This window comes from Accipiter gentilis, chromosome 18 (assembly GCF_929443795.1).
Source record: "Accipiter gentilis chromosome 18, bAccGen1.1, whole genome shotgun sequence".
NCBI classification, from domain to species: domain Eukaryota; kingdom Metazoa; phylum Chordata; class Aves; order Accipitriformes; family Accipitridae; genus Astur; species Astur gentilis.
In genome coordinates, this window is record NC_064897.1 from 18,878,047 (window position 1) to 18,905,405 (window position 27,359).

General features: G+C 39.8%; 1 protein-coding gene across 2 annotated transcripts in view; it reads right to left on the bottom strand.

Annotated features, from left to right (window-relative positions):
• PKP2 (plakophilin 2) overlaps nt 1-27,359 on the bottom strand; it is a 45,592-nt gene that overhangs the window by 14,519 nt on the left and 3,714 nt on the right. Inside the window, exons 2-7 of one of the 2 annotated variants that reach the window (XM_049822159.1) lie at nt 22,974-23,086; nt 19,797-20,491; nt 13,699-13,837; nt 10,464-10,671; nt 5,047-5,224; nt 3,336-3,464 (exon numbers count right to left, since the gene is read on the bottom strand). In XM_049822159.1, the coding sequence (XP_049678116.1) occupies nt 3,336-3,464; nt 5,047-5,224; nt 10,464-10,671; nt 13,699-13,837; nt 19,797-20,491; nt 22,974-23,086 (1,462 nt within the window). The remainder of the gene's footprint in view (nt 1-3,335; nt 3,465-5,046; nt 5,225-10,463; nt 10,672-13,698; nt 13,838-19,796; nt 20,492-22,973; nt 23,087-27,359) is intronic. The other variant, XM_049822160.1, reaches the window with a different exon arrangement.

The window sequence follows — 27,359 nt, forward strand, 5'->3', positions numbered from 1 at the left end:
AAATGGCACCGAACGAAAGGGATACTCCCTTTAAGACAGCACCGAGTCACACACTGACCGACTATGTTGGAAAAAGTTTTTGCACTGCTGTGAATGATCTACATGACTGATAAGAAGAGGGCTTTTGCTCCTGGGACCCCTTCTGCTGAAACTGATCACTTGAATTTAACTCAATTACGTGATAACAATTTCCTGAGGTAGTTCGGGAAGTTCTATTCCCTTCATGCCTTACACAGTTAAAAAATGCAACAGGGAGGGAAAGGCATCCAGGGATCTACTTAGTAACTACAGGCACCAGGCTGCAAGCTGCTTGCTGGAAAGAACACAATTCCTTTCAGGAACTGGGGGAGCAGATAAACTGAAGAGGAGGCAAGAGAAGATAAGAATGGATGGAAATAAACTTAAAGGAATGGTAATGCTATGCAAGAGGCCTCAGTTCAAAGACTTGTTATCAACAGTCATTTGTTTTATGGTCTTTCTCAGAAGCTTCCATTATGAAATTGAGCTGCCATTACGCTTTCGAACACACGGTGAGAGCTTTGGCTTCACTCCTCTCCAGAGCAAATGGAAGTAGATGTTTATGCAGCCTCCTGGTCTGAAGTGCAATGATACTACTTCCTCCAACTACAGCTTTCCACCGTCCTCGTGGGTCACTCTGTAATTCACAAAGAGCTTAAAAGAGAGCATGAATAAATAGTACTGAAAAAGGCAGTGTTAATTCTATTTTACTGGCTGGGGAACCAGGAACAGAGAGGTTAGCTGACTTCTCTGGAGACAGTTGTCTAGAAAGTTTTGAAGAATTAGGATACGTAGGGCACAGGATGCTCCAATGACAGAGCAAGTAAAAAGGAGGACTTTGTAATGAAACATAGCAGTTGTGATCACTAGCTCCAACACTTAAATGAAAAGTTTTGCAGGAAGAAATATGACCACTAAACATAAATTTTGGAAAGTTCAGCATTGCAGAACTTTTGGGAACAGGTATTTCAAGGTTAAAATGGAACAAGATTATTATCAGCTTTCAGGGTATAATACAGACAGACTTCTGTGAAGCCTTCCTTTTAATCAGAGGAAGAGTCATGCCAGAAATTGACTTATGTATGTAACTAATATTCAAAACTATATATTCTGCATGCTGTTGGCATCTTACCCTTTCAGGCTCAGAGAAGGAGCATGGAGGAGGAGGCTAAGTATCTTGAAGCTTTCTACCCATTTTTATTGGAACTGGAGACAGAACTGTTATGTGTAGGACTTTCAGGCCAAGAAAAAGTGACTTTACCTTTCAAATCCAACAAGACTTGACTGCAGAAGTCTGCAATACTCCTCTAGATAGTTTAACACACCAATTTTACTTCAGCTCGTTGTCAGGCAACCAGCCTTTTGATTTGGCTTACTCTGCCTGTTCAGGGCACACTGCTTTTTATCATATTTCAGGACTGAACAATACCATTACTTATTCTAGCTGCTAATGCAGAACTGTGTGGTGTACCCAGCTTCTTTTTATTATGTTAAGTTTTGTGACCCGCGGTTTCTGCAGAAGCAAAGCTTTCAGACAAATTACAGACCTAGAGAATGGGATTAACAAACGCTTCTAACGTCAGATTTCCTTATCAGTGACTGCTTAGACTGACGCAGGCAGCCGAGAGCCAGGATAATACAATACTGCTGGCAATAACTGGTTAGCAGAACAGGGAGTGTTCTGGTCATTCACTCATTCCCGTGTTGGTATCTGCAATATGATCTGCTAGATGTGGATTCACTTCTCCTACTGAAATTCTGTCAATGAGGATGAAGAGAGCTTTAATTTACTAGTTGGTAACTGTGTGGCATGGTACATACGCCCATGGCAGATGATAGTGTTAGATTTGGACTGTGGATGTCCCTTTCAGTCAATAGGTGCATGTAAATTTTTGAAAAGTAGTTTTGGCATTCTCCTATAACTAAGTACTGCAGCATGCACTTCAAAAGTACTATTTTTACCCTGTAATAGAAGCTGCAGGCTACAGACTTTATCAACATGCACAACAAACATGTTAGTATTACAAAAGGGAAGACTAATTACAGATTTACACTCTGGCAAATATATATATATTCTTTAAACATCTTCATTAGTAACATCATTCCCTCAGCGCACAGTTTTTTTTACTTTGTGGTGTGCTCTTCTCTAGGTTTTCAGCACTTCTTTGTGCAGAGATTTTTTTTTAAAATTAATACGTAAGGAAGGAATACTTCTAGTGACCTGATTTGTGAGGTGTGTTAATTTCCAGTAAAGAGACGCAAACTGATTAATCTTAAAAATCTCAGATATTTGGTCTGTACAAATATAGAAGCCTCATTAAAAACTATTCTCTGCCAGAAAGTATGTTGGCAATCCTGCAGATCAACTTTACCTGTGAATTAACAAGTTCTTCTTGTTCTAATTATAATTTTCAGTGTTCGAGCTCTTAAAAATGAGAAGGACTAGAATATGGACATCATATAAGGCAAAACTGGGCAGCTTCCCAGCCTCTAAATTTCAAACTTAATTCCTTGTACTTTACTAAGAAGAGTTAAAACTCAGGACATGCCTTTGCACTCATACATTACTCATTAATTATTTCAGACTATGTCTTCTCATGCATTTTTGACTGTGTAAACAAAAGACATGCATCTCTGATACTCATAGTTGTATTTACTTAATGTGCAATGACTTTGAACTTACAAACACAGTTTTATGGACTGGTTTTTTAAAGGTGTTTTTATTAAAGATGTGATTTTTATACTTCAGTTATTTAGGGGTGTGTTTACTGAGGCCTTTGGTGTTTCTCTGTAGTAGCTGCTACTCTGTTCGTGAGGCTGTTAGCTGATTGCAGTAGTAAATACACAACTCTAAATCTATTCATCCACCCCATGGCTGCAGCCTGGCCTCAATTTACTTGAACTTGTGCAAAAAGTTGGACAGGGCTTACTTTGGTTTCAAAAATGGCTTTTTCCTAATTTAGGTTAAGTCATTTTATGATCAGTTTAGCTATAGATTACGACACGTCAAAGTAAGCATCGTTGGCAGCAGCTGAAAACTGAACAATCCTTTGTGCTTGTAGGTGTCATGTCCCCTTTCCGAGCCATCTATTTAGATGAGAAGTGATTATGGCTCATGATTAACTCTATGTATTTACCCAAAGGGTCCTTGGAGATGCTACTGAATGTACCTATTAGCTGTGGTTTATATGCTGAGTAGAAAAAAGACAAACTTGGCCACTGCCGAGCATGTTCTGCTTACTACCCCAAGGACTGCTCCCATGGCTGGTAAAGCTGGTAGGACTCAGCAGGTATTACAGCACGTGAGCAGAACTTACCCAGCACAAATGGCAGAAGACACTGTGGTCCCATTAATACCTAATATTGCCGTAGATGAAGATGACTTGCTCAGTCTCTTGAAAGAAAATTCCAGGTACACAAGCACTTCAGTTGTCCCACTGATGGGCCTATGACAACAGCACTAATCCTTCAAGTATGTTAGTCTGTCGGTAGCCCAAATGGCACTTACAGGGCTATACGACAGTAAAGTGCAAAGGGAAGAAACCGTGAGAGAAAGCCGCCAACTTTGTGGTTCTTATAGGAAATGCTAACACTCCCGGGTGTCTGAACCTGAGACTGCTCAAAGGAACTGCCCACGATGAGTTATCCACTGTAAACAGCATTATCGCTGCTTGAATAAAACATACATGACAACAAATTTCTGTTGAGGCTACCCTGAAACAGTGATATGTGAATATAGTGAATTTTCTTTACTCTTCATAGGAGACTAATTTCTTGTTTACATAGAATCAAATTCTCTAAATGCAGGCATGTGATGATAAAAATCTTACTACTGCCTATAACTGTTTTGCTTGGGCACAACTAAGAAATTGTGTTTCAAAGAAATAAACCTTACTGCTTTACCTGCTATAGTCTAGGATTCTTCATGGGGTTTTGCACTGATACTTTTCAACAAATGCAACCATAAATCTGTTCAGCCAGTCAAAAGTATAGACACGTACTCAAGCTACGTATAAGAGTCTTAATTATTTTGAGTTTCTAGAGTAGGCGTATTTTTATGTGACTCCAGTAGATAGTAACTTCTTATGCTTCATAAATTTTAGAAATTAAAATGAAGCAGGAATTGTTTATGAAAAAAGTATTAATAAAGTGGTTATAAACTATACTTATATGGGTCAAAGAACTTCACATCCTATGAAAGTGTCACTCTTGTATTTGTATCAGCAGACCATACAACTTTAGAGCTAGGCTTCAAAGGCTGCCATCCACTAGAGCACTGCTGTCCCCAGGGGGTGCACAAGATGGTCCACTGGGGTGTGGGAAGGAAATATTTTTGTACCATTAATAAATAAAATTTAAAAAATTAAAATACTGTTTATTTCATCTTTATATCACCCTTTTAAATTTCTGGGTTTATGTATGTTTTAAAATGTACATGATATAGTAGTACAGTAGTACATGTATATAATTCATAAATAAATAAATATACACATACTAAGGGAGCGTTCTCAAAAGTATGATCAAAAAAGTTTGGAGACTAGTGCACTAGAGTCTTAAAACAACTTTAAAGGACTCACACGGGTTTAAAGTTTCTTTTAAGTTACTGTTAGCTTTTCTCCAGTGCTAATTTGTAATACCACTCCTACAACCATTTAAAAAAGCTTTGTTCTTACTACTATCATCCTCAGTCAGGGGCTAATACTATACATCATACCAACAGCTGTTACTCAGTGAAGGATCTCTTTGACTTCAACGCAACTATGCACTGCAGCCAGGCCTCTGATTACTATCTTCTGTTACGGATATATTTAGTCTGTGGAGTACCCATCAAATGAACATAGAGAAGCCTTTTTTCATTGTACTGAGCAGTAATTCTTCCGGTCTGATGCACGTGAGGCATTTCAAAATACGATCTGTACGCAAATTCTTCTCTTGGAGCCATCAACGTTCAAAGGAAGAAAGAAAATAAATGTGCAGGCCTGTTTTATCATCACTGTTGTTTTGGGTACCTGTGGACTGAGCGCTCACCTCAAGCATCCTGTGGCATTGTAGAAGATATCAGGGTCAGGTAAAACACTTGACTTTGGGTAATCTCGATCCGGCCAGCCCGAGTAAGGGATGAGAACAGCTTCAGTCAGCGTCTGCAGGGCTTCTCTAATCAACAGGTGCTTCAGCTGGTCATTGGAGGACAAATTCCACAACAAACCTGCAATATCCAAATAAAATCAGAGTGGCAAAAAGACTCCCGCACGGTTTGAAAGACCTAATCTCAAACTCCTTGAAGTTAATGAGTGAAGGAGCCTGTCTGGCATTCGACATCCTGAAGAGGAGCAGAAGGGGGTGATAAGAGTTCACCAGCCCTGATCTGAGGACATGGAAATGGGGCCAAAAAGGGGCACAACCATCCATGCAATTAAAGTCAGATTTCTATATAGTCAGACTAATGCCCAACTGAGAAGCGCAGTTTTCCATGGCTTTGCCTATCTGCAGCAAACATCTTCTCTGTTACCAAAGCAACACAAGCTGAACAGAGCTAACACCGCTGACACCAGTGATCGGTCTCCACACTTCCAGGGAGGAATTCATCTCTTCTGGATGCCTGGCACTTCCAAGTACCAAGTGAAGACCAACGAGTGGGAGAATAAACCTGCATGCAAAGGGGGTAGATGGGAGGTACAGAGAGTGAGTTTCCAGGTCTTTGGAAATCTGCTGGAAGACAGGAGATACCCGTTACCAAGTTTCTCTAACACTTGATAGCAAAATTCCTCATAGGCGGGAAAGCTGTTAAACACTGCTTGGCCATTACTGCCCAGACATTTGTTGCTAAATAAATCTTTAAGTAGCTCTACACACCTCATCTACGCACAATCTCCAAACACCAAAACAAATCTCAAATATAATCTCATATAAGTGATTGGTTTGCTTATGTTCTATTCCAACAGACGGCAATTCTTTTTAAAGTACTCTTCCCTTTGAAAAAGACACATATTTCTGCTTTTCACTACAAAGGCATTCATTGTTTCCCCAGCTTGTTGTTCTAAATTTCACAGACCTCCTCCAAACACTGGCAGAGTATTAGTGAATGTTCCTTTCATCAGTTCACAACAAAAAATGTTTCTTTTGTATCTCCTTACACTTTGAATTTAATTTCAGCTATTGTGAGCAATGGTAAAATCAAAACAAAAGCCAGCCAGAAGCAGCTCATTCCTTCTTCTGGGATCAGCTCTTCAACTTCTGAATTAGGGGATGAAAGGAAGAATGTACTTTCCCGAAGAATAAGCAAGGCTTGTAGAAAATCAGACTTGCAGTCCAAAGGGCATTGATAAGGGAACCAGGTTAAGACAGAATGGCACAAATGCGAGGGCATGAGGAAAGACTATCATATTAAAAGGAACAAGTGCATTTTGAATTATAGACAGATACCTAGAATAGAATTGTCAGAACAGAATTTGAGATGTTGCTCACACTGTAAATTTTCCAGCAAAAATCCTACCTTTACCCACAGGTACTTTCTCACTGGGCTCAGAATAATTCTCTCAGTGGCATTCTGGGTGTGGATGAATTTGTTCACATTAGAAAAGATCTTTAGGAGAGGGCCCTTTCCTTGCAGCTATGACATAATGTATTCATAGGGGCATAGTTTTCCCTTAGATGGTTATTTGGGAAAATGGGTGGGGTCTCCTTTTAAATTTATGTTTCTTTTAATGACAGTTCTGTTTGTGCTGTAATCTTCCCTGCAGGAAAAATTTTCTTTCATTTCTTAGATTTATGCTGCATGATAACAAGATCAAGAGGTTAGATACTCCCTGGAGGCTCATCTGGCTTACCTTCAAAAGCTAATCTTTTTCTTTTTTTTTCATGCCACAGCCATTTTAATTTCTGTTCCTCAGTATGCTCTCCAAATACTACAAAGTGCCATTCCTGTCTCGGCTCCTGCATTGTCTCCAAGTGACATCCTCTCCTACTATTCAGGAGTAACCTCATTCCTTTTCTGAGAGATTTGCAAGAAGTTTGTTAGTATGTCAAACAAAGGACAAAGCCTATGGTTCCTTTATTTGTATCAATGATTTTATGAAGCTAGCAAATTCAGTCAATGTGATGATCTTGAGGAGCTCTCATTCCCCCTAAGAAGAGATCATAAAAGCAGAGAAATTGCACAGAGAAAGCAGGCAGCTATTTTCTGCATAGAGGCATTAGGTAAACTGGTCCACAGCAGCTTTCAAACCACTGTCATAAGCACAAAGCTACTTTGGTGGGGGTACTGGTTTGGCGCTTTTTGTGTGTTCTCCTGGGACACACAGAGCGTGAGGCAGGACACAGCTCTTGCTATAATCAGCATTTATCTCCATACACTTTCATTGCTTTCAGTCTTTTCATAGGACGATACAAGGCAGACTGCATGACTATGCTCAGACTGTCTTCCTCAGCCTAGGTCTCGAACAAAATATAGCCCATCAAAATATTCTTTAAGAAAATATGACATGATATGATATGATAAGATATGATATGGCTTAATATCAGGCAAGTGTTTGACTGTATGAACACTGCTGGTACTAATAAGTCAGTGACCTTAAAGATCAGCTTCTAAGGCTGAGATGTACTTATCTCTTGTGCATTAGATCATATTTCTGACAGGTAATGAAGTATGGTATGAGAAAACTTCTGTGTCTCGGAGTTTAAACTTCCTCTCTCCAACAACTTCCTTATCTTTGTGTATTTTTGCCAGGTGGAGTGCTTTGGTACCATGCTTCCTACACAGCAGTAGAAACAAAAAGCTTTCCTCGGCTCAGCTTAGACATATTTATTAATGAGTATCACATGCTTTCGATCCTTGGCCAGAAGTCTTTCACTGGAATTCAGCGTGGTATTACCAGGAACCAAGATTATTTTACTAATCCCTTATGGGGGAAGACATTCAGTTAATTATCATATCACACATTTGGAAGTCTCTAATTTACAGTCAAAGTAGGCAAGTAACAAGTAGGACGTGGAAAGACAGATGGGCTACTCATGCTGACCAGGTGGAAGCTCAAAGGTTCTGCATTAATCTTTTCCTGGAAGTATTACAACACTGCAGTGCGATTGCATGCATAGCTACGATATTCCACTAGTCCTGTAGGAAGCCAAAGGCAATGCAAGAGAGGAACCAACACTTGTAGGTGAGCCGTCAGTCAGGGAAACTGTTGCTCAGCAGGGTTTAACCATTTTGGTAGAAAGGCACCCAGAGGTTTGCATTGTGCTTGGAAAAGGCCTATGTTGCAGCCCTTGTCGGGCTACACAGTCAATCTGTAGAGGACTGTAATTCCAGTGTTTCCTAGAGATCACTGCACATGCCAAGATCATCTGGAAGCACTGACCTTAGTAAACACGCTTAACAGTGACTATCTGCCTCCTGTCTGCAGCCCACTCCTTGCCTGCCTTTGAAGCGTGGGCTGGGAAAGAAAGTGGCTGGAAGCAAAGTTAATATTCTCATAGAAATTCATTCAACCAGGGTGCCCTTTGCCCTGTTGGCTCCTTGCAGCTTGCTAGGCAGCTGGAAGAATCGCTCAAGTGATGGCAGAAAGTATGCCCTAGTGCCATTTTCACCAAGCGACCCAATGTACTTCCTCCTGACTGCACGTTTGGGCTTGAACAAAGCGAGAAATACTTCTCTCTCGGTGAATTTTTAAAGCCATCCCTTGCAACTGATAGGCACAAAAGTGTATCAGAGTATTTTGCTTTATGCAAACTACAACATCCTGCTTGATATCGCTTAAATATTTTGTTGGTGTCTTGTATGTTTCGTAAGTAAATATTGATGTTCAATGACAGCAGTAATTGCAGAAAGAAGGTGCCCCTTCATCCATTTTCACAGTAGTGAAGGGGAAGACAATAATATTCACAACATCTATACGAGTTATCCTGCACAGTCAAAGCTTTTGTCAGAAATGATGAAGTTGCTAGCAAGACAAGAGCATGTGCTTTCTGGCCACTGTACCACCATTTTCACTGTTTCCCTCACTGGTGTGTAACAGCACTGAGAGACAACACACTGTACAATAAGTTACTAAGTGACCCAAATCTGCGTCTGATGAATGTGAAAAACTTTAAACCATTTTCATGTTGCAGAGCTGTAGAACTGAGCCAAAAGTCCCAACAAGACAAAGCTTTGTTCTCCAGCTTAGGGAGCACAGTATTTCAAATACTTAAAAGAATGCAGAATTACAGAAGGTCTCAACATGCCTTTGCTTCAAGGCAGGGCTGCTGGACACCTTCTGTATTTTTTCAAGCACTGTTATTTTAATAGCTTGTGTTCCTGGTATCTGTAAAGATCACTTAAACCAAATCTCCATTCATTTATTCATAATGTTTTCTTCCATTTATAAAATATAAGCCTGCTCTTCCTTTGCACGCTAACTAGAATGAATGTGGGTCACAAGCAGTTGACCTCCTAGAGACACACTCCGGCCAAACAGGAGTGCAGGGACAAAGTGGTGGGTGTTTCTTAACTGGCTGCCGCAAAGCCAACAGAGCAGAAACTGCAGGTTTCTTTGTGAGCAATGGTGGACATTTCTTCCCACCGTTCCTTCCGCTACATTGGTGTACACGAGGTGTAATATGGGGTTTCTGATCCAAAGGGCTCTTCCTTCAAAATTGCAATGGGCCCTACTGTTTTTCAACAGTTCTTCCTCAAGGACAGTGGAAATAAAAGAATGAGAACATAAGCCCTGCAAAGACTGATTCCAGAACGCAGGCCACTCCACTGACGGTGCCGTATGATCTTTACGGCCAAATGGCTGGCCTGCAGGAGCTCTCCCCCGCACACAGAGAGGAGGCATGCTCTTGCTGGGGCAGAGTTTGCTGCTTGTCACAGATCTGAGAAGACAGACTTGGGTGTGAACAGCTAGAAGCGAGAGAGCTCAGAGTAGAAACTGGGGGCAGGAGGGTTTGTGGGGAGTAGGACGACCACTCCATCCACAGCACCTGACTGTTCTGGGGGACAGTCTTCAACAAGGGGCTCCCAGTACGCCCTGGCAGCAGTGTCAGAGAGCGAGGGCTGAGCTGCTGTGCAAGTAGCGGGCATTAATTATGGTCCCAGGCGCCCCTGGGACTGCTCCGATCACCGCTCACCGAAATGGTTCTACAGAATTTGCTATTTGGAGCCTCACTTTCTTTTCTGGAATATCTAGGACTTCAAGCTTCCTGCAAACAAATAGATTCATGTCATTTCTGAAGATGCTTTAAGAGAGGAAGTTGCAGTTAGTTCCTAGTGTCTTCTTACTGTCTTAAGGACTGGTCTTGAGTAAGGACCTTGGAATTTCACCCTAAGGGAAGAGCTTAGAATAGGTGACAATATTCGTGTATTTAGTCACTAAACGTGGCCTAAGTAAACAACCATGTACCTCACGTGGAAAGCTTGTGTGCTACTTAAAGCACTTCATGCTCAACTGCACAGAAAACTCTACCTGTTATTTGCTTTTTAGTCTCTACATCCCTGGTGTGGCGGAGCAGGCGCAGCAAGAGTGGGATCCCTTTCTGCTCTGACACTTCCAGTTTGTTGTCATTGTCCTCAAACACCAAGTTTCTCAGAGCACCACTTGCTGCCCGCTGAATGTCCTCATTCTGAACGTCAAGAAGCTGTAAAAGTTTGGGGATACCACCAAGTGAGAAAACCTGCGAGGAAAACAAAACACAGCAGAGAATAGTTAGATACTGTAAATGAAAAACTCCCCCCGCTCCCACAGCAAACCTTTAAATAGTCATAGGGACTTTTTTCGTTTGCTCCTATTTGAAAGACATGAAGCAGAGAACATTAATCATCTGGACATGACTGTTAACTTCTGGGCTTTCATATGAGTCATAGTTAAAATCCACAACTAAGGGAGGCATCATATTTTAATAATTAATGTCAGAGAATGAAACTAATTCTCTTCCAGCTTTGCTGCATATTTGTACTCTCTGACAAGACATTTAATTGCTCTGTATTTTAGCTTCCATGTTGGTGAAATGGATATTTGAGATTTAACTCTGGAATATTTATAAACTGCTTTGAGATTTCTTGATGTAAAATGTTCCTGATACGCCAAGTTTGCTTTCTTTCCTCAGCAGCCAGCCTGATGGAAAGACAATATTTTTCTCTGTTAACTTCTGTGCATGTATTGAAAGTGTATTAAATAAGAATACACTATACTTAGTACTTCTTATCTGTGGCATATTGAGAAAAAAACAGTAAACTAGTAAACTTTGAAACATAGACCATTAAACATTGTAAGCTAGTTAACTACTGAACCACCCATATTCAACAAAAAACTACTCTTCAGTGTCTAACCCTTTAGAAAATGAGGTTTTGGCCCCAAATGAATGAAGAATAAAGAAGATGTTATTTTACGGCAGCTGTATGGAAACAGATAGTATCCAAGTTCTACTTGTTGTGGCAAATGATGAATCCCATATGAGCTGTGATGTGGTATAAGCAAGCCTTGGCTCATTTAGGAATGAGTTTACTATGGAAAATACTTCACATTCATGTACAATTGAGGACAGTTTCCTCCAGCATCTCAGAATGCCATATGGTTTTGTGGATAAACTCATCCTTGTGTAGAACCAACAGCATGTGAAAGACTTAGAAATCTGATACAACTGTTTTGAGTCGTGCAGAGTTTAATGATAAAAAGAATTCAATACGACCGACAAGTGTTGGCAACACGAAGAAATGAAACATCACAAAGCCTTTTGCCCTTCATGCCCTGGCAAACTACACCGCCTGCCTGCCTTTCCTCTGATTCAGTTGTACAAAAGGCACAGTTTTCTTGCTGCTGCATTGCTGACCTGATTCCCCCTGGATTCATTCAGCAATCTTCTAGATGCTGGCAGAATGAAATACAGAAATATATATCCTGAGGTAAGTGGAGCATAGAGCATGCTGAAGGCACATCAACCTATTTTATTACAGTAGATAAGCCCTTTTGACACCGATACTGTAGCTAGTTGGTTTTTTTAAACATTTATGGAGACTTTCTGTTGGTAATTTCAAGGGATTTATAGCTCTTGTAAAAGAAGGGGTGCTATTTCCACCTAATGTGCAGAGGAGAATTTACAAAAGCTACCGATTGGTCTTTCTAAATTTTCATTGCTAGACAAAATTCACCAAAATACTGTAAGACCACAATTTCACGAGAAAAAGAAAAGCCACTAGACCCACAGACTATGAAGCAGCAGGCAACAAAGCATCGGGAGACAAAGAAAACGAATGCAGGCTAAAAGGCTAAAAAGGGGAAACAAGACAATGCCTATGTGAACATGTCTGATGGGCACCAAACAGAAAAACTCAGCTAGGATATGTGGGATAGACAGGAAAATAAAGAAGGCTTCAGGCTAACTACTCCAATTTGAACTCTTTTACTCATCCACTTGTTTTTCCAGGAAGCTGCCTGAGAGAGGTCTGAATAATAAACCGCCTTCGAACATTCAATTCTGAAGCTCTGTCCCAAGACTGAAGTTAAAGGCTTCTAATTGTACTGGTGTTTTTTTCCAAAACAGACTTTGATCTACCATGAAGCAAGTTAAAACTACCAAAGGGTTGAGTGATGTTTGGCTGTCACTGAACTGGACGGCATATATATGAATATGGCATTAAGGCTGAGATTATGTATGAATAATACCAAGCATATTACAAAACAAAGCAGATGTAAGAATTTTTTTTTAAATGGTTGAAATAAACAACCACCTTACACATTAATGTACAGAACTGTTCAGTAAGGGAACCATAGTTGTGTTCGATAGTGAAATTTAAAGAAAAGCACGAAGAGAATATTTTTAATATGTTCTTTCAAAAAACTTGTAAGAGACTTAACAAGTCTCTTGTAAGAGACTTAACAAATTTGGTTAATCCAAACAATGTATTAATGCATTTATGCAGTCCCAACAAGCCCTTACCAGTTTGGCAAATCCATACACTGTATTAACACATTTGTGCAGTCCTAGAAAACCCTGAAGCTTGGACAAGTTTGCACTGTACTCCCAGAGTTTTCTCTTCTGGGATACTTCTGTACCAACGATGTAAGCATGTCAGTCAAAAATGAGACACAGGAGCAAATATATTGACCAAGAAGTTCAGACTCTACAACTTACAAAGGCTGAAAGAGCTATGTTCGTTTGGCCTGAAAAAGAGCAAACTGATTGGGTATACACCTAGCAGCCTTAACATATATGAAAAACCATTATCAAGGAGACAGAAAAATAGACATTCTTCTCCATATCCATCACGATGGAATAGAAATTAATCAACTCAGTTTGCAAAAGGGAGATTTAAGTTATACTTTGGGAATAACTCGTAAAGGTAGTAAAGCTCTTTGCCTGCAGGAGCTTGTGGGATCCTAATCAATGGGGTTTTTTAAAAGTTGGTCACAAACATCTGTAATTATAGATGGTTTGGGTGAATTCTTAGCCTACATTTCTATGCCTCGTATCACAAAATGCTAAAGACCAAATTTTTGCTAGCATACACCAGTGCCATTCCACAGATTTAAAAGAATCTGCAGCAAAAAAGCATCAGCATATTTTAGGGGATATATTCAACATCAGTATCCTACAAGGTTTCTTGGAGTGTCTTTTTTTTTTGTGTGTTGGCACACAGTGCCATACAGTATAGAAAGTTATTTGCTCTACCTGATTGTAGCTGGCATAAAAATAATGACTTACTTTTCTTCTGGCATCTGATTTCTGGAAGCACTCATGCTGTATGAAAGTCACTGCAGCAAGAATCCTAGGGGTGGACTGTGTATTTTCACTCTTCAGTATGCTTACTGCACGATCCAGAGTCATCTCCCCTTCTGGGCTCCTTAAAAATATAGACAGAGGAAATATAGTGAAGCAAGACTGCAGAAAAAATCATTTAGCCTGTGAAATTTCTTGTAAAACCAGGATTTTCATATTTTTCAAGTAACTTCAGCTTTTCTTAGAAAATTATTCCCTTTCCAGCAGCAGAAAATATTATAAAAGCTTTAAGACATACTAAAATTCTGGGGGAAGAGAAAATCATAAATGGAAGTGTTGCAACAATGAGAGCTTCCGGACAAAGCAAGTCATGCTTCACATTATAAAAACAAAATGGAAACATCAGTGGATGAAGCACTAAGATCCAAAGGAGGCCATAACCAAATTAGAGCGTCTTTTACTGATCAAGAAGATACCTTGATGTTTTTCTCAGTAATGTGATGATTGCTTTTTTATATTTGTTTTCATGCCTTTCTTCAGTTTCTCAGGTCCCAGACTCCGTATATGCAAGGCTCAGTACCTGCTTTTTTCAAGCTTATAGAAATTGTTCTAGTTTGAAATAGAAGGGCAAAACCTTTTTTTAGGTGGGACAAAATAAAAACACCACTCATTAAATCAAGGATGTACATTGCCTGTGGTAGGATTTAAAATATGTGTAGCTATTTTTGTCCCAACTTCCAGCATGTTTGCTTGAATTATAATTGTGTTAGACAACAATATACAGAATTGAAAAGAGAGGTCACCAGACCCATTTTTTCCCCAGTAAATGGAACATAAAACAATTCATGGCACAATCAGGTGCACTAGCTCTGGGACAGGTGGTTATGTTCCCCAGACTTTTTATTTACTTTTTGTTTCAAATACTCTCCACCTAGAGGAAAAAAAAAAAAAGGGGGGGGGGGGGGGGAGGCGGAAGGGAGGAAGCAGTGGACAAAATCATGAGTATTCTATTTTTTTAAAACCAAATAATTTTGTAGAACCAGATCCCAGGCTGGCCAGACAGGAATGAGAGGACAGTCTGTGAACCACAGTGAAACAAGTAGTCATTGGCAATAACTCCCTACTTCAGAGCTACCAGAATCAGAATGGTTTACCTGACAATCATCTCAGTAAGTGCATCTAAAATTAGAAATTTTGACACAATTACCTCTTATGTTAAAATAGGTGCCTGGGAAATAAATTGGTTTAAATTGAAATTTTGATTTTTTTTCTTTTAACTAAGCAGAAATATTAAATAATAAACAATATTCAGAAACGTGAAATACAAAATGTTTTGATACTGAGAAAAAAAAATAATTTCTAAAGCATGTGTTTGTGGACTGCCCCAGGAGTCACCCAGTTCTTCAGCTCTGAGACCGTCTCAGTAATGGACTGGCAGCAATGAAAGAGTCTGGAAGTCCAGGCTTGCCCAGAATGGGCTGCAGAGGAGCAAGGTAGACAAACGAGGCAGAAGTCAGGCAGATTTCTCACAGGGAATCTTGCTACAAATACATTGAAATCCAACTCTTTTCTCCAAAATATTTATGATGAACTCATGAGCTCTGAGACAAAAATGGATTTTGTTGGAATTTTTCCTACCAGCTACACTGTAAATGAACATCTGGTGCTTGCTTTTGCTGAGGCAAAAGACAATTAGTATGGCTGCGAGGACAGCAAAGAAATGAAGAAGAATTTCGATGCACCTGTTGCAACTGAAATTATACTCCTGTACCCTGAGGTTTCCACTCGCCTTTATATTTCCCTTTGGTATAAATCACGTTATTTCTTGTCTTCTCCCCTCCTCTGAGATAGCGTTTTGAGCAAATACGCTGCATCTATAGGTGCTGAGGCACGCTTGTGCAAGACAAAGATGAAATGAAGGGGACAGTGTGTTGAGGATGTCAGTGGAAAGGTTAAATAAAAGTGAAATTAGACAGAACTGTGGTTAGTATCTCTAGTGCCTTGGGCTCTGGTCTGGCAACGCTTACAGCTTCCAGATTTTCAGAGTTTACCTCAGTCGGGATTTAAAACACAGTAGCTAGTAAGTTACTCTTAAGTTGCAAGTGGAATGTACTGATCAGAAACCTACTTAAACATCTTGAACAATGAGTAATGGAAAAAAAGCCAAGACATAGTTCTTCTTGCTCTCTCCAAGTGGAACAGAAGAACAGGAATTTCAAGCTTGGGTTTTAGTCAGGTTTCTTCAATCAACAAGGGATTTGTGACCATGTTATAGATGTGCACATGTGAGCATGCCTACCTGCCTCTTAGTCACTGCAGTAACTTTGGAGTCCTTTGACCAAATTCGGTCACCTTCTACAGAGCGGCAGACATCTCCGATGTATTAAATTGTGAGTCATTTCAGTGACTAACAGCAGAGAAGGACTCTATCCACGCCCTTGCCAAGGTCAAGACTGCCGCATGAGCTGATCCCTCGTGGGACACCAGAGAATCCACGTGGGAGCTCAGCCTCAGGACACCAAGGACGTCCCAGAGTAGTAAAGGTCCACCAGCAGTCACTGCCAGGCTGAGATAAACACACGTACAGCCAGAGACCAAATTTCTAAGTGCTGGGTGTGCGGATCTGCACTGTGACCGGGAGCAGCCCACATTCACCAGTCACCCCTTCATGGCTGACACCCCTTCACGTGCAGTAGCCAAAATCTTTCTCTGCTGTTGTTCACTGCCATACTAGGATTGCTCTTCACTGGATAAAAATAACTTTCACTGATGTTTTATCTGACAGTAATAAAGGATACAATATCATCTTTGACCCTCAATGGTATTCATAAAGTTGCAGCACCCTAACTCTTGTCAAAATAGAATTTGATGCAATGATTCCATCCTACCCTCAGAACATTTACAAGCAAACTTAATAGCCACGTGGCTGATCAGCATGTGCAATGACAACAAACAAATGGATATGCAGGCAGCGGTTGTTGAACAGAACAATGATTTGACAAGTTCTGACTTCACCTTAATTGCCAGAATGTAACATTTTTGAGATATATGCACTGTGTTGTCTAATCATTTTGTGACAGCTCTCAATACATCTAGAGGTCAGACTCTGTGAGGGGCTGTTTCTCAGACAGCTTCACGTTGAATCTCTCTCTTTCCCAAGCCCTTGATATAAGGATGCTTTTAACTGCTTCATTTTACCAGAAGATACAGAGACAGCATCTCTATACTCCGATTTTTCTACCTTGATTTCATAGCATGAGCTAATTCTTCTACAGAAAGTTTGAAAATGCTTTCATATACATTTCAAATACTATACACAGCTAGTCCATTGCTTCTCTTTAATGTTACAGAACTACTTTACATCCTCTTAATTAACCTTGGAAAGACCTAAATTTTGATTTGCATAAAAAAGTATAAATTTCTGGAAAAAATTAAATTACTCAGAAAACAGGCTGACCTTTTTTCTCCCCTTCCATTATTAAGGGAGCAAGAGGTAAGGGAGCAGTATATCAGATAATGCAGTCTTAAAATCAAAGAGAATGGGAAATGACAAGAAATGTGAAAGTCCCTACTAACTTCTTAAACTGAGAAGTCTTGTCAAAAGAAATTATTGCACTACTGGTGGAATGATGGACTTGAGTGAAATAGCTCTGATTTGACAGCAGTGTATACCCCAAAGCAAAAGGTTGGCTATTACATTTTAAATACTTAATTCTACATTAAACTGTGCAGTAGCCAGATGTGGATGAATCAAAGTATACTACAATAACAACAGGACTTCTGCATGAAGCCTTTCCAGTGGTGAGAATTACAAAGGGATTTATTACACGTGTATTTTAGATGTCTGAAAACGGTAATAATGTATTTCGATACCATACCCATGTCATTACATAAGCACGTGTAACAAATACTTACTTCAGTCAGCTAAAATAGCTACCGTTTCTTCCTCATCATTTAAGAATCTAGTGGTGCAAATCTCTTCTGGAATTGTATCTTACATGCTGCTTTTCATCAGCCTCTTCACTAATATAAGCTATTATATTTTACAGAGAATTTTTTAAACTTTGGGTAAAATAAAGAACCCCTTACTCCCCCCAAAATGTAGCTATGAAACTAAACTAGAACCAAGGGTATTTAAAAATCTGAACAAGATATGTACAAGTAAATTAAATAGAAGCGCTGAGATAAATGAAATCTGTGAACATCTGCAAAAAGAACTTTAGAGGCTTTCACAGCACTTCCAACTGTTTTCCTCTGTAACTTCCAGCAACTCTGAACTTAAAAACTAGCACTTAAGGAATTATGCTGTCAAAAAGATTTCCATTAGGTCACAAATCTTCCACCTGAGTTCAGCATGGTCTCAAGCACGCCACTTGCACAATGACTGAAGATAGATGTTTACACCTGCAGGTATGAAAACCGCTTTGGTTGATTTTTGTGCAGGCAGACAACCAGACTCCAGCGTCTGCACCTGCCAAAGAAGAACCAAAATTGCTCCTACACAAAATTAAGTATCAGAATTGCTGGTTGTGGCTCAGAAATGCACTCGAGGATGTGCTTAAAGTTAAGTAAATGATTAAGTCGATGGGATATATGCCTGTTTGTAAATTGTCCTACTGAGAAACAAAGTCCTCCCAGGCACCTATTTTCAACATTACTACTCCCAAATCTTTAGCTGTTGTGAGCTCTCAGCTGTTTTTTCTGGACTTACTTGCGGTAAAGACTGAATACTTACAAGTCACATCATTAATACCAGATCTCTTAACTCCTGCATCACCCAGAGGTGAAAATTTTGATCCAGATCAGATGTGGGCACAAGACTGTGTATATTTGGAAATCTAGTCATAGAACACAACATGTAGTTGATGACAGAAAATAACTGATCTGTACACAGCAGTGATATCGGATGATATCTCATCTCACCTCACACAGCAACAGATTTAGAAAAAGAAGAAAGGCGGCCTTCAGAAAAATGAACATAACAGCTACACAGTAATGGAAAAAGAGACATTTCTTAATAACGCTGTTGTAACTTACACCGTGATTAACTTACAAAAGAAACCTTGGGATCCTATTTGAATTATGAAAAAACAGAAATCACAGTAAACACTGCAGGTAACCATCCCCTGTTTACCAAGTGGTTTGTTCTGTCCATTGAACCTTAAGAGCTCTGGAACCATTCAGGATTATTCTAAAATGAAAAAAAATATTCGCTTCTGAGGGGAATTTCAGAACTGATACATTTTCTCTTTTGAAAATGGAACTGATCTTAGACATTCTGAAATCTTCTGTGAAAGGGAATTTCAGGGGAAAAAAAGAAGTAATTTTGGAGGAAAAAAAAAAAAAAGTACTTCTAAGATTTTAAACAATTTTCCTGAGATCGGGGGCAGCTTTGGGAATTTCTGCCATGGAGCTAACCGGGCTTCAAATTAAGATAGCATCCTCAGAGCATGTAGGATCTCATGGTATTAAAAAGCCCTGAAATTCAGAGCAGTTTGTATTTGTTCCAGGGATGGAGAGTGCTACAGAGCTAAGAGAAATTCCTGCCTGTATTTTAACTGAAGTTTTTCAAAACTAAAAAGTTTCCTTGAAACCATGAAGGATTTTTAACTGGAAATCGTCAATCTGCCAAAAGCTGCTTCACTGGTAGGTTTCTGACCTATTCTCACAAGAACCAGCGCCGAAATCATCCGATCTCTTATGAGCACAAAATTTGCCGATACATTACCGTGTATTGTGACTTAAATTGTAAATGACTCGGTGCCTACTACGTGCGTCCTTATAAAATTGATTAACTCTTGGCAAAAGGGGGCCCCAAACCTGAGCAGGAGGAGTGGACCCTGCAGTATGTACATACACATACATTTTTTTCTCCCTTTCCTCTGTTGCACTGGAAGTGGATTTTTAAAAGCGGATCTACGTTCTGCATCCTCTGCACTGACATTTCATACACTGCGTTGGCTGCTGAACCATAACCTGTCCGTTCACTTTCTAAGCTGTCAGTTCACTTTCTATTTTTAAACGAACAGGTTCCTTTCAGCTGTGACACCCCAGAACCAACGCAGGCCCTGCCTTGTGCTTACCCTAGCTGAGATCCATTGACGGTGACTTGTTCACTCTGCAGGAAACCATTTCTCCCTGCTGCTGCCACGGCAGCTGTCAACGGCATCCTCTTCCCATCCGTTTCTGCAGCGACACTGGTTATCGAAGCTGGCTGGGAAGCTTCCCTCCTGGTCTGCGTGCTTCTGAGAGTAGTTTGGTACCAGCTGGGCCTTAAAGATTGCCTGTTCTGAGACCCCAAACGGGAAGCAATTGGTGATCTCACTTGTCCCATCGCACTGCCTGAGGTCAGGTAGTTCTCCTTCTCCAAAAGGTTGGTCATGCTGCGGCTGTTGCCTGCTTGATGGTACAGAGGGACAGCGGGGCTGGGGTAGACACCATCAAGGACGGCATCATTAATAGGGCCCATGTGGGAGTGTCTCTTAAAGAAGCGTCCCCTGTTCACTGAATCACGAAGAGTGTACCCAACAATCTCAGACCGAGCATATCTTGGTGGGATGGTCCCGCTGGATCTCCTGCTATCTCCATGCCTCACGGAGAATCCAGTTGAAATCCCTCCGTCATAGTGAAAATCATTGGACACATATGACAATCTTTCAGGACTTCGTTGGGGTGAAACCTCTAGTCTCTTCAGAGGCTGCCTTTGAGCTCTCTCTTCCATTGTCTTGTAAGTAATCCTCGTCCCCCAGCCATTTGTGTAAGAGGATGGCGAGGCCACCTATTCAAGGGTGCATAAAAGAACAGGAGTCTCAGTATGATCCCAGCATTTAGGACTAATAGCAAAGAAACTAAACGAAAAAAGTAAAGATAAAAATTCTAAGGTCTGCTCTCAGAATCAGAAAACAAAACGTGAACATCGCCAAAACTGTGCATTAAATGGGATTCTGCAACACTTCTTTGTATCTGCCTAACAAAGGTCTAAACATTAGAAGACAAAGCCTAATCTGTCATTAACTCAAAATAGGTGCACAAGTCAATTGTGCCTGGTAGCAAACAGTCTGCTTATTAATGGAGATTTCAGTTTCAGTTTGAAACTCCTCAAGGATTAACACCCACATCTGCTACTAAAATTAAATTCAAGGTTTTCCAATAGACAGAAGAAAATTAATCAGTCAGATATTAAAATATTATACTAAAGTGTCTGCATATTGCTGTTAGCCTTATTAATATAAGGTTATTAAGCCCTCTTGTTCACTTTGGGGTAGGATCTAGTAAAAAGAGATAGTCCCTTCCCTGTTTGTCTAACCTCTTAAAAATGAAGGAGATTACATAACGTTCTAAGAAAACCATCTCAATGGTTTCCCTAATTCTACAGTTGCAATTTAAGATGATTTTTCTTTTCCTGTTCCTAATGGGCATGGACAGTAATGGATCATCATCTTGCTTTATAATTTTACAAACCCACTTCCTTCAACCTTTCTTTGTAGGATGTGCCTTCAAGAGTCTTACTCTTTAGGTGCCATTTGGGGCCTCTCCAATTTTTCTACCTTTTTCTTATGCTCTAAATTGGACATTGTACTCCATTGAAGACCTTTCAGAACTAAATCAACTTGGGAGACTATCTGGCCTTGAAATAGAAAAGTCAAGGCCCAATTTTTTTTTTTTTTTTTTTTTTTTTTTTTTTTTTTTAAGATCAGTAAGCACAGTGGCATCCAGCCATTAATCAAAGCCCCGTATATTCCATTTCCATGTCGTATTAAAGCTTTGTAATATTAAAGGCATTTTTTAAGGTAAACTGAGAAGCTCACACAATTTATTAATTGAAGGGACAGTGCTTAGCAGATAGTTGCCAGACTGAAATCCCTTAAATTCACTGTTGAGGAGTTACTGAGGGTGATAATCAACTCACAAAAGGAGTAAAGGTTGCTGAAAATAGTAGGCTGAGGCAAGGATCACTGGATACATCTGTTTATTCTACGGAAGCTATGCAAGGATATCTTTATCTTTTGTTTGGGGACAAGGAAATTAATGTTTTAGTAAAATACTAGACCTTGTGGCTTTTTCTGGCTCTCACACAGGACAAATAGTCTCTCTCTCTTATTTTTTAATTCTCCCCCCAACCCCACGTGGAAAACTGTAGTATTTTCTTGCAGTTCCTATGGCACCTCCGGTTTCCCTCTTGTTGCTCTCCTCTAGACAGAAGGGATTCACGTTAAATATTATGGACTGGATGATAGGTGAGAACAGAGGATAGGAGGACAGAGAAGGAAATGTATTTAAGTAAATGGTTCTAACTCTCCCCATACAGAGCCAGAGTAATCGAAAATTAAGAAAGAATCGGCCCCTCCGTATATGGTCATTAAAGAAATATTTCTGTTCTCAAGCTGAATTGCTTTCAGTTTACTAATGTTGTTCATGCAGCAGCATTGCTATTGAGCTGTGTGTTGATTTCCAAATCATGGTTGCTCCCTCAAATAGGTTCATACCAGTTATGAGCTGTGTCACAAACCCTGCAGGAAACCAATTATTTATCTTAGCATTCAGGCCACGACCCAAGAAAAGCTGGTCAAAATAACAAGGGAATTTATGATTAGACAGTTTAGAAACACCATTGTATTGCAAGGACTATACTGCTCAAATTCTTGTAATGCTAAAACAGGTTTCAACAGGATTATTTTAAATGATAAGGAACACTCTACCTGTCCTTGTGAAACTAAGGCAATCTGTTTTCTTGTGGTTTTGGATGCTTAATTCCCTAACCTCTTTCAGAACATTCCCAGCTCCCACCCATGTCATTTGTTACCCCACGGGATCGCTGAACTTCTTCTAGCAACCTCCAACTCTTGTGAGCGGCAGCATGGCCTCCAGCCGCTTTGAGCTACAGATGTGAAGACTGACCGGCTGCCTGGTGGGACGGATGATGATCTGGCTTGTCACAGCCTTTGCTTTAGTGGGGTGTTCATATGGGTTTTAATTTTCTACCCTGATGCCAATTCTCACAAAACCAACAGGATTGCAAAAAGCCTGTCTGTACGACTGAGTTGAATTTAGCCACTGGGCTCAGAAGTCACTGGATGGGGGTAAAACGTTAACAGATCTCAGCTGTAAAAACCTCATTTTCTAGAAATCAGGCTTTAAAAAGCAAGCAAGCAAGCAAACAAACCTTGAAACACCATCTACATGCTATTATTTGTGGTAACAAAATGAATAAACTATGCATGTGATATATTAATTTCTATTCATTGTCGTCTTTTCCTCACCTGGTTTGACTGGTAATATGAAAAACCATAGGGAGTTCTTAGTGCAGAATCATTTTCAGTAATCCCCATGTTATAGACACGCTCTGGAACACTGGATGCACGGTGCAAACTGCCTATAACCAAACATCAGCAAGATTTTAACGAAACATGATATTGTTATAAAGGACGAGTTACAGTACTAGGAAAATGTCCCAGTCTACACTGCCACTAATACATATAACTGAAAATAAGACAGGGAAATGATGGAAATACATTTGCATTCGGTGTATCACATTCAAAACATTGCTAAGCAAAGCTTTCTGAGGATACAAGCCAGTTTTTCAGTTTCCTACTTACGACATGTTTTTAACTTTTAGAAGTCTTGTTGTTCATGCAGCTATTTAATGAAAAATGTTTTAACAAAGCAAGCTGATATTTTAAATATCCCAGATAATGACAGATGATTAAGTACTGAGAAATGGTATCACTGAGCAGTGCCTAAGAACACTTATTTTCCACTGTAACCACTCTGAATATATATGCGTGGTTTATGTTAGAGGCCGACTATAACATGCACAGCACACAAGAAATTCAAATATTGCAGCTGTAGATTGTAGATGAGAATCATGGGTTGCTGTGTATACCCCTGTTACTCTGCACCCTAGAGAGGCAATTTTCACAATGTACCACTGTAAACAAATAGCATACGCTGAGTATAGACTGTTTATTTCACAGTCATCTACCTCAACTGCTGACGTTTCTTCTCCCTTAGGTGCTAGTATAAAGACGAGATACTGGAGCAAGTAGTGCTTCACTAACCTTCTCAGTGCTTCACCTGAAGAGCACAAAGTATCTACAAACAAATTCTATGGCTTATGGAGGCACGTTGCATATGATGCTGTAAAGTAGGGTTGCTTAATGACACTATAAATCTGCACCTGAGAGGTTCACTAATCCTACAAATAATGTAGAAGATGATCCACAGTGTATCATCAGCTCCGATCCTTTTTTTCCGTGACCCAGCTTTGAAAATAGAACAGTGCATTATGATTATTTCTTTCACTAAAACTGCATTCTTCTTCTAATTAAAAACAAACAAACCAACCAAGCAAAAACTTCAGGCTGTTTCTTTTTCACTGGTACAATGCATAGTCAAAGAAAAAGTGCTTCTATTAATTTTTTTTAAAGCAACAGATATCCGTGATAGTCCCATGTTACTATGAGAATCAACATACAGGAATATGAATAACACAGATGGGTTTAAAGAGGTGAAGCAGAAGTTGAAAGCATGATACACCTCAAATCGGTCGTAATGGGGCCAGTGGGTGCTGCAGAAGTTTAGGCTGAAGAGATAACAGTGGTCAATAAAGAAGTTAATCGGCCATGAATTTTCAAAATAGCAGATACTACCTAAGATAGTAGAGAAATCTAAAGAACCAATCACGAACTTGGTCAAACTGCTGAAGTCTCCACTTCTAAAAATAGTAGGAGTCATATGCCCATGGGAATTCAGGTGCCAAAACCACGCAGGCGAGTGCCTGTTGGGATCTCTGAAAGCAGCTGGTGTACGTGTGCCAAAGAGGTGAGGTTTTCAGTTTGTGCCGTTAGACTCTGGGCTTCATTAGGTGCACACGGGTATCCCTAGGAACTTCAGTACACCCCTATCTTTGATCCTTAGCGTCCATAGCTAGTAAAGGGCTTGACAAGGATGAAAATAAACAAGAGACTCATGTAACAAGAATAATTTATGAATGATTCTCACTAGCACATAGCTACCTGGTTAAGTCCAGATTTGTGCATAGTATAATATATTATTGTGTTATACTATATTATATACAATATAATAGCAGTCATGCAATAATTTGAGGCCTAATTCAATCATACTTTGCAGTTATTTTGCTTTAATCATACTTTCCAATTCTTTCATTTTGGCCATGAGAGACAGATTTAAACATGTATTAGGTGATTTGTTAAGACACATTGACGGTAACTTTGCGTCATGAGAGTGGAATGATGCAGCTTGGTCAAACTCATGATGTGGATTGTAATAATTCCTTTGTGACATTACAAGGTTACCATAGCCCAAGGGTTATCCAAGTACATGAGAAAGCAGTAAGAGCAAACTGTTGTTTTATACTGCAAAAAAATCCTGCCAGCGTACACTGACATCCAAAATCTACAAATTCATATAAATCTCTCATTTGTGTGATATTATTCCCATATCAATGTACTATTTCAGGTGCCCAATAAGACTCCATCTTAGCCTATCACCTGTGCCTGCTTTTTAAAGATTCACTTTATGCATTGCTGCATATTAAAGTACTTTCATATAAGTCTTTAAATACAAATACACAGACATTTCTGTTTCTCTATGGTTAGTATTTTTTGTCCATTTTACTTTACTAAGTGAGAAATTACTCTCAGTTATTTTTCTACTTAGGTCATAAAGATCATTTGAGCAAGTAATTTGTGCATGTTTTAGGTAACTCTAAACGCCCTGTCTTTACTAAACAAATAATAATAAAAAAAGGATAAATTAAAAATAACAAGGCTGTCCATGAACTAACTGAGGATAAATTGCATATCTAACAGTCCCTCTTTGCAAAAGCAACATACAGTCAAGCAGAAATTGTAAGTCAGTTATCTCCAAGTAGTCCTCGTTTTTTTTTTTAATGTCTTTAAGAGATAAACACAGTATACGTTAGCTTATGGAATTTCACTTGCATTTACAGTATCTCTTGCTTGCTCTTACCACATCAGTAAATTATTTTGCTAGCAGTTTACCTGTAGATTTATTAGGTAGACATAAAATGTATGTCTTTTTATTGCATGCTGTTTACTTCTGCCAAAAGCCAGTGTGTTAAAGGAAAAAGTAGTAACTGAAATGCTGTGTCTTTCCATTAGTTATGAGATGCAGAATAGGTGATCTGATCAAAACTTGCCTCTGCCAGCAAGGCTTCCTTCAGCTTATTTTCACTATACTACAAAAACCTATATGTCTTTCCCACCTCTCAGATTTGCTCAGTATTGCATATATTCAGAAATCATTAGGCAGTCCCTATACACTCAGTGCAATGGTTTAAAAAAAAAAAAAGAAAAAAAAAGAAAAAAGACATGAATGATTTAAAAAAAAAATAATTATGGGTTCATTTATTGTTAGGATCAAAATTTTCTAACTGTGAGACTCAGTGTTTTAAGTCTCACAAAAACTCTCTCTTGAGTAAATATGCACACGATCCAGTTACTCATCCGAAAGGGACAAATGCTATTTGAGAGGCCATAGGATACCACACTCGATTTCTAGCAGCCAGTCAAAAAAAAGGATGGGTTTCCTACAGGCCCTGCATCATGTCTGTCAACCCAGGAGGATATTTTGGAAAACTCAGGCATCTCAGACAGCAGCAGACACCCATGTGTGGGCAACTGAGTGGAACCGTTTATCACAGTCTCCCCTCTCCCCTGTCAGCATGAACCAAAGCAGCCCAGGAACGCTTCGGATGCGGTCGGTGGAGGAGGAAAACTAAACCCTTTCGCTCTTCTCCATGCCTAAAATAAAAGCTGTGTAAAAATCACTTGATTTTGCAACAGTTATGACAAAATTTTGAGTCCTGAAAAAATAATTACACTATCAGGCGGGAGACTGTACCGATGACCGAGCAAAACCCCCATCCGTCTTCACAGAGGCTCTTCTCAAGGCCCCTTTGTTCCCTGGGACGTGACAGGTCCAACATCTCCAAAGACCTTGGAAGGTCCTCCCCAGCAATCACTGCCTATGGCTGCAGACAGATCAATCACCTGTTTGCTTGGCTTTCAAAAGCAAGAATGACAAGAGGCATCTCTAAGATATACGATATACGAGAAAGACAATCATTCTCCATTAGGAGTTAGCTGTATCAAATTCCCCTTAAGTCATGTACGGTGTTAACTCTCAGTTGTCAGTTTTTTTCAACGCTTTTGTATTTGAATGGTTACCATGAAAGCCAAATTTTGGCTTTAAACCCCCCACTGCAGGCGTCAGTGCAGCTGTACCCTGTACACAGAAGTCTATTAAGGACCACGATATTTTCATGGATCCTGAGTGCCCACCTGCTGAGTACCCACTGTCCGCTCTTGCTCAGAGCAGGTGGGTGATTACATCCCCAACAGAGACTCCCAAGTGTTCCCGGACTATCATCTTTTAATCCTTTCTTACACTCCACCACTCACAGTGGACTGAGATGGTGACATTTAAGAATGGCATATCAAAAACTTCACTGAATCACTTCACCTAGAGATCAAAGAGCCTTCTTTTTGATCATGTGCCGTCATCACTCTGCCAGCACATGCCTGGTCCCAAAGGAGTTTTTCTATCATTTTTTTACTTTGTGCTGGTCAGTACATTTACACAAGTACTCAAGCTTAAGAAAA